Source organism: Haemorhous mexicanus, chromosome 16, assembly GCF_027477595.1.
Source record: "Haemorhous mexicanus isolate bHaeMex1 chromosome 16, bHaeMex1.pri, whole genome shotgun sequence".
NCBI lineage: Eukaryota > Metazoa > Chordata > Aves > Passeriformes > Fringillidae > Haemorhous > Haemorhous mexicanus.
In genome coordinates, this window is record NC_082356.1 from 4,001,026 (window position 1) to 4,009,061 (window position 8,036).

The following is an 8,036-nucleotide window of genomic DNA, read 5'->3' on the forward strand; positions in this document are numbered from 1 at the left end:
TTCATGAGGTTCCATGATGTCACAATGGTCTCTGGTTCCTCAAGGCCTTGCTGTGTCACAATGGAACCATGGCTCCATGAGCTTCCATGGTGTCACCATGGTCTCCTCAGATCCACATTGTCACAATGGACAATTGGCTCCATGGGCCCTGCTGTGTCCCAATAAACCCTTAGTGCCATGAGGTTCTGTGGTGTCACAATGCTCTGCCTGGTTCAACGAGGCCCTGGAGTGTCACAATGGCTGCTTGGTTCCATGAGCTTCCATAGCACCAACAATGGCCTCCTTGTTTCTGCAGTGTCATAACGGACCCTTGGTTCCATGAGGTCCCTAAATGTCACTGGTCTCCTGGGTTCCTTGTGACCCTGCTGTGTCACCACAGCCCCTTGGATCCATGAGTTTCTGTACTGTCAGCAATGGTTCCTTTGTTCCAATGAGGCCCTGCTGTGTCACAATGGACCCTGGGTTCCATGAAGTTCTCCAGTGTCACAATGGCCCCTTGGATCCATGATTTTCTATAGTGTCACCATGGTGTCCTTGGGTCCACACTGCCATAATGGACCATTGTTGCAGCTGAAATAGCTGCTAATAAAGGCCAGGATAGGGAAGCAAAAAGGGGCTTGGCATGGCATCCACAGATGTTTAATTCAGCCGTGCGGTGAGATGTTCAGGGTCACAAGGCAGGACTCCTGGGGGGAGTCCAGGTTCCTGTATCTCCAGAGGTGGGGGCTGATCAGTGCCATTGGGGCAGTACAAAGATGGGGGCCAAGGGGGGAATATGGAGGGAGTTGCTGAGGGACATAGGACAAGGGGAAGGAGCCAATGGGGTCAAACAGCTTTTGAGGGAAGCTTCTTGTGTCTCCCGAACCCAGGGAATGCCTCTCAGGGTCTCCACAGCTGCAGAGTGTCAAAATGGCCCCTGGGTTCTTTTGGGCTCCTCAGGATCACAGTGGCCCCTTGGCTGCATGAGGCCCAGCTGTGTCACACTGGCCCCGTGGTTCCATGGGGCCCCACAGCGTCACAATTGTCCCCCCTTAGTTCCATGAGGCCTTGCAATGTCACAATGGACCTTTGGTTCCATGAGTCCCACATTGATCCATGAATCCTTAGTTCCATGGGGCCCTGCAGTGTCACAATGGTCCCTTGGTTCCCTGGTGCCACACAGTGCCACAATTGCCCTTTGGCACAACAGGGCCTCATAGTGTCACATTGGACTCCTTGGTTCCACGGGGATGCAAAGTGCCACAATGGCCCTTTGGTTTCACAAGGCCTCCAAGTGTGAAAATGGCCTCCATGGTTTCATGAGGCTGTGTTGTGTCACAATGTCACCTGTGGTTCCATGATGCCCCAGAGTGCCATAATGGTCTCATTGATTCTGCACTATAAGAATCTCTCCTTGGTCACTCACAGCCCCACAGTGTCTCTGTGGTGCCCTTGGTTCCATAAGGACTTGCAATGTCACAATGCTCCTTTGGTTCCACGAGGCCCCATGTGTCATAATGGTCTCCATGGTTCCACGAGGCCTTGCTGTGTCACAATGGCCTCCTTGGTTCCATGGTGTCAGAATGGCCCCTCTGTCCCATGGAACCCCACAGTGTCACTGGGGTCCCCTTGATTCCACAAGGCCATGCAGTATAACAACGGCCCCTTGGTTCCCATGGGTTCTGAAGGGCCATAATGGTCTCCATGGTTCCATCAGGCTCTGCAATCTCCCAATGGACCCTTGGTTCCAAGGGCCCCTCAGTGTCACAAGGCTGCCTTAGTTCCACCAGGACCTGCAGGGTCCTAGTGGCCCCTTGGCTCCATGAGGCAAAGCAGAACCATGATGGCCCCTTGGTTCCATGGAGCACCACGGTGTCACCATGGTCCCATTGGTTCTACGGGGCCCCACAGTGGAAAAATGGACCTTTAATTCCATGAGGTTCCTCAGGGTCTCAGTGGCCCCTTGACTCCATGTGGCCCGGCTGTGTCACAGTGCCAGGTGGTTCCATGAGGCCCCACAGTGTCCAAATGGTCTCCTTGGTTCTGGGAAGCCCTACAGAGCCACAACGGACCCTTGGTTCCAGGAGGCCTTGCTGTGTCACAATGGACTTTTGGTTCCAGGAGCTTTCACACTGTCACCAATGGTCTGAGCACTGCAGTGTCACCATGGATCCTCTGTTCCATGAGGTTCCAGAGCATAAAACAATCCCCTTGATTCCAGAAGGTTCTGCAGTGTCCCAATGGACCGTTGGTTCCATGCAGCCCCATAGTGTGTCACAATGACCCCATGGCTCCATGAGCTTCCACACTGCCAGCAATGGTCTCCTTGGTTCCATGAGGCCTTGCTCTGATACAATGGACTTTTGGTTCCATGGGGTTCCACAGTGTCACAGCTGACTCCTTGGTTCTGTGAGCCTCTGCTGTCACCAAATGTCCAAAATATCAGAATAAGATACCTTAACAATAATTTGGTGTGTAAGAAAGCATCACTTATTCAGGCCTAAGGTCCAACATGGGATAACTTCTAACCTTACATGGACACGTGACTCTACCAGTGTGTTGCTTATATACAGTCACTAAATGTGAATTATAATTTACTCATTTCCATAAAACCCACCTGTTCCAGATTGCAAGGCAAGATATATTCTATTACCATCTGTATGGCAGTTGTCTGGTGTCAAGTGGGGAATTCTTCCTATCTCTCTCCCTGAGTGATCATAATCACTCCTCTCTTGGCAGGGGACATGTGCTGATAACAGGCTATTGTATGTCACTGCAAGGCTGATAAGAACTATAACATCCCATTGGGAGATGCTCCGCCTAGAGGGAGGAGCCAAGCATTGCTACCCAGATATAGTCTGGAGGTTCTGAAACACTGTCCTGGTTTAGGGCAAATTTGGGAGAGAATCCCCAAAAAGGGCTTCTCCAAAAAACAAACCCACATGGCCCCTCCCCACAACCGGTTCGGGAAGAATTCCTCTGAGAGAAGTGGAAAGAACCTGTTTATTTGACAAGCACAGCACCCCCAACACCCAAAATGAACAATACCGGATGACACCGCTCTTTCACTGCTCTGAAAAAGATGACAAATTCAGAAAGTCTTTCCTGGGGGTGGTCGCTGTTATCTGTCCCTCTGGCACTGGGGCAGCTGCTGCAGCCACAAGATGCAAACTCTCTCTCGGTGTTTCCCAGGTCCCAGTCCGGAGCAGGTTGGCAGGTCCAAACAGGAGAGGGGAAATAATCCAGGAAGGAATTTGGACTGTTTAGCTAAATTAACTAATGAGAAGAGGGAAAAAAGCAAGAGCAAGTAAAGCAGAAGCAAAGCAGAAGCAAGAGCAAAAGCAAAAAGCAGGGCAAAAAGCAAAAAAGCAGCAGTATGTACTGGTGCTATCTGGATGTCCCGCCGAGTGGCTGATAAGAGGCCCAAAACAAAACTTTCACTCTGCCAGTCTTAAAGGCACAGAACATAATATTCAGCATAAATTACACACACACAAACGGGGATAACAGTCACCCCAGGACATGTGCTGATAACAGGCTATTGAATGTCACTGCATGGCTGATAAGAGCTATAACTTCCCATTGTAAGATGCTCCGCCCAGAGGGAGGAACCAAGAATTTCTACCCAGATATAATCTGGAGGTTCTGACACGCCAGAACGGCTTCCCACTGGATTCTCCAGAGGAACAGCAGTTGCTTTTGATTCCACAGAACTGCAGAGGAAGAATACACCCTTTTTCTACAGGACCCCCCTGCTCCAACAGAACCACACCTAACACTTCAGGAGGACTGCAGCCACTTTTCCAATTGGACTGCTACCAACACCCTGACAGACAGGGTGTCAGGGTGGGTTCTGACTCTGTCAGTGTTGTTCTAGTGTATTGCATTGTTTTCTTTTATCCTTCTTTTTTTTTTTTCCTTCCCTATTAAAGAACGGTTATTTCCTGCTCCTCTATGTTTTTGCCTGAGAGCCCCTTAATTTAAAATTCATAGTAATTAGGAGGGGTGGGGAGGGTTTGCATTCTCCATTTCAGGGGAGGCTTCTGCGTTCTTTAGCAGGCACCTGTCTTTCCAAACCAAGACACCACCCCAAGTTCCCAGATTCAGTGCTTGTTTTCTCTATCCCTGCACCCTTGAGCCAGATGTCTTCTTCTTCTCTTCCAACCATCCTTGCTGAGAAAGCAGCCCCTGCATGCCTTGTTCCTGTACTGGAAGTTCACAGGCAAGGTAAAAATGGAATGAACCGTTTTGGTATCAGCCCAAGGCTTTGTGTGGGCAGGCAGAGGCAGGCAGGAGGCAGAGCTGTCAGCAAAGGAAGGGGCCAGCCAGGTGGGGCAGCCGGGGGATGAGCACAGCCTGCAGGGACAGAGGCGCAGGGCAGGGACACCGTAGCACAGCCTGGGCTGCACAGGGCACAGGCATGGGCAGCAGCTGCCAGGCCCTGACAGAGCCAACTTGGGCAGCACTTTGGCCATGGCTGCTGGGCCTGGGCCTGAGCCAGGAGCAGGAGACAAGTGACCCTTGCAGGCCTGGGGCCTCATGGCCTCCTTGTCCCTGCTCAGCAGCCTGGCAGGGGCCGCCCCATGCTCCTGCCCTCGGCACTGCACATCCCCACATGCCAGTGCCCATCCCGGGAAGAGCCCTGAGCAAGGAGGGAGGGACAGGATCTGCCAGGGGCTGGGGCTAAGGCCTTGGCCCTTTGAATTCCTGAAACACATCTAGCTTTGCTCAGCCCCAGAGACACCTTGGCCTTGTTTGTCCCCAGCTGGCATCACTGCCTTCAGTGTTCTGCTCTAACTGGAACCTGGGGACACTTTCTCAGAGGGACTTATTAAACTTAACGAAACTTTGGAGTTTAAATTTAACTTTGAGTTCTTGAGAAGTTTTTTGAAGACTCACTCAGGGATTGAGTCTGATATAAACAACACCAAATAATTAGAGAGGGTCATTGAAGTCCTTGTGCTGTGTCTGTGCTGCTGAGCTGGGCCAGTCTCCTGGACCAGAGATAGCTAGTGGGAAAACAAGAAGAGCTTCAAAAAGACATTTCTCCTGAGGACCAGCTCCTCTCCCAGCCCAGCAGGGCTGAGGGCACTGCCTGCAAGTACCTGTCAGAAGTGAAGCAGGCAGAGGCTCAAAGCAGCTGGAAGGAAAATTCTGAGCTCATTCATGGAGAAATCTTCAGCACTTCTGACACAGTCAGTCTCTGGCTGCAGGGATCTCCTGAAGCTGACCCAGGACAGGACTGATGTGACTGTAAGGATGGCTCTGCTGATGTTTCTGCTTTGGGGGAGGATGTGCTGCAGAGCAGGGCTGCCCTGGGCACCATCAGAGGGACAGGGCAGGATGGCTCCTGCTGCTGCCAGGGATGGCTGCAGGGGGTGAAGCTGGGGCTGCAGCCAGGGCTGCCCAGGGCTGTCCTGCAGAGCAGGTCCTGCAGCCCACAGGGCTCTTGGCCAGCCCAAGGCATGTGCCACCTGCCAGGGGCAGCTCTCAGCCTGCCTGGCAGCTCCACATGGATGCTGCAGGGGAGAAGTTGGAGGTGGAAGGAGCGACCCCCATCAGGGCAGATTCCTGCTGCTGTGAAGATGGTGCTGCATGGCCAGGGCTGCTCTCACCTTTCTCCTAAAGGGAAGAGAAAGGGGCTGTCAGCTTTGGCTGTGTCACTGAGACTCCTGCACTGTCACCCTGGGCATTAGCAGATGTGCCCCAGATCTCCCTCAGAAAGTGCCTCCTCAGCCTCCTCTCCCTACAGACAGCAGCAGCAGCACCTTGGCTTGCAGCATCTCTGTTTGCCTTCCTTGCCTTTAAGGCCCTGCTGCCAGGGAGATGCCCCTGGGCAGTGCCCTGTGCTGGGAGGGGTCTGCAGGGCAGAGCTGAGCCCCCAGGGCTGGGCTGGGCTCTGGCAGCACTGGCAGGAGCAAGGCTTGGATAGAGAGTGCCCAGTAGGCTCAACTCCAGGCAGCAGAGAACCAGACCAACCCTTTGTATTCCTTCCTGTCCAGCTGCACAGGGAAAGAGAGAAGGGTTTGGAGAAAATTATTTTTAAACCGTAGAGTTCAGAATGTCTACTTTATTTTTCAAGAAATTTTTAAGTGCTGGCACCATGAAACAGAGGAATTGAAATATTCAAAGGGCTCCTGTGTTGGGACTAGCATCAACTGCATTGGGGCACATAGAGATCTGTTTTCCCTCAGGTCTCCCCAGTGTTCCGGCTGTGAGAGTTGGTAAAGATGAGGCAGGGCCTCAGAAGCACAAACTCAAAATCAAAAAGAGTCTAGCAAAATTTCACTCACAGGAAGAGAAGTGATTTTGCTGAGATTCCACATAAAATACATAGGATTGACTCAAAGAAATTGGTCGCACTTTGTCAATGTCTTCTTTCAACAGTCCACCATGCCCAGAGTGAAGAAATGTCCAACAGCAGCTCCATCAGCCACTTCCTCCTGCTGGCACTGGCAGACACGCGGCAGCTGCAGCTCCTGCACTTCTGCCTCTTGCTGGGCATCTCCCTGGCTGCCCTCCTGGGCAACGGCCTCATCATCAGCGCCGTAGCCTGCGGCCACCACCTGCACACGCCCATGTTCTTCTTCCTGCTCAACCTGGCCCTCAGCGACCTGGGCTCCATCTGCACCACTGTCCCCAAAGCCATGCACAATTCCCTCTGGGACACCAGGACCATCTCCTACTCAGGATGCGCGGCACAGCTCTTTCTGTTCCTCTTCTTCATTTCAGCAGAGTCTTCCCTCCTGACCATCATGTGCTACAACCGCTACGTGTCCATCTGCAAACCCCTGCACTACGGGACCCTCCTGGGCAGCAGAGCTTGTGCCCACATGGCAGCAGCTGCCTGGGCCAGTGCCTTTCTCACTGCTCTGCTGCACACAGCCAATACATTTTCCCTGCCCCTGTGCCATGGCAATGCCCTGGGCCAGTTCTTCTGTGAAATTCCTCAGATCCTCAAGCTCTCCTGCTCCAAATCCTACCTCAGGGAACTTAAGGTTTCTGTTTTCACTGTCTGTATAGCTTTTGGTTGTTTTGTGTTCATTGTTTTCTCCTATGTACAGATCTTCAGTGCCGTGCTGAGGATCCCCTCTGAGCAGGGACGGCACAAAGCCTTTTCCACCTGCCTCCGTCACCTGGCCGTGGTCTCCCTGTTCCTCAGCACTATCATGTTTGCTCACCTGAAGCCCCCCTCCATCTCCTCCCCATCCCTGGATCTGGCCCTGTCAGTTCTGTACTCGGTGGTGCCTCCAGCCCTGAACCCCCTCATCTACAGCCTGAGGAACCAGGAGCTCAAGGCTGCAGTGCGGTCATTGATAACTGGATGGTTTCAGAAACATCAAGCTGCTTGCTAGTTTCTGGAAGTCACTTGTAATAAAAGTCATCTTTGATAGTACTTGGGTTTGATGGTTTCTTCTTTTCATTCCTTTGTTTTAGTGTTTTAATATTGTCCACAAAGAAATGCCACTGTTTCTGCCATTTCTCATTTTGTTTCTCTTCACCTTTACTGTGGCCACAGACTGAGTCAGTGAGGAGCTGTGCTCTCAGTGTCTTTAAATGAACTAAAGGATCTCCCAGCAGAGTTTCCACTGGAGATCCCACTTTTGTTGCCTTCTATGGAGCTGCAGCAGCAATGTCTGTGTGCAGAACTGGGGGCAGGTTAGGGGTGGCACAGCAGCTTGGCTCCTGCTGGCCACACCATTCCTGATACAGGCCTGGAGCCACGGGCCTGCTTGCCCACCTGGGCACACTGCTGGCTCATGTCCAGCCTGCTGTCCATCAGTACCCCCAGGCCCCTTTCTGCCTGGTCACTGTCCAGCCACTCTGTCCCCAGCCTGTGGCACTGCAGGGGTTGTTGTGGCCAAAGTGCAGGACTCAGCCCTTGGTCTTGTTCAACCTCACCTTGTTGGATTTGGGCCCTGGATCCAGCCTGTCCAGGTCCCTCTGCAGAGCCCTCCTACCCTCCAGCAGATCCACACTCACGCCCAGCTTGGTGTAATCTGCAGATTTGCTGATGCTGGACTCAGTCCCCTCATGCAGATCATCAATGCAGATAT

General features: G+C 52.5%; 1 protein-coding gene across 1 annotated transcript; it reads left to right on the plus strand.

Moving 5' to 3' along the window:
* The first annotated feature begins 3,661 nt into the window (after positions 1–3,661).
* On the plus strand, positions 3,662–7,334 carry LOC132334581 (olfactory receptor 14J1-like). The gene is made up of 2 exons (XM_059860686.1): positions 3,662–3,825; positions 6,367–7,334. The coding sequence occupies exon 2, from the start codon at positions 6,390–6,392 to the stop codon at positions 7,332–7,334; it is 945 nt and encodes a 314-aa protein (XP_059716669.1). The 5' UTR covers positions 3,662–3,825; positions 6,367–6,389.
* Positions 7,335–8,036: the final 702 nt, after the last annotated feature.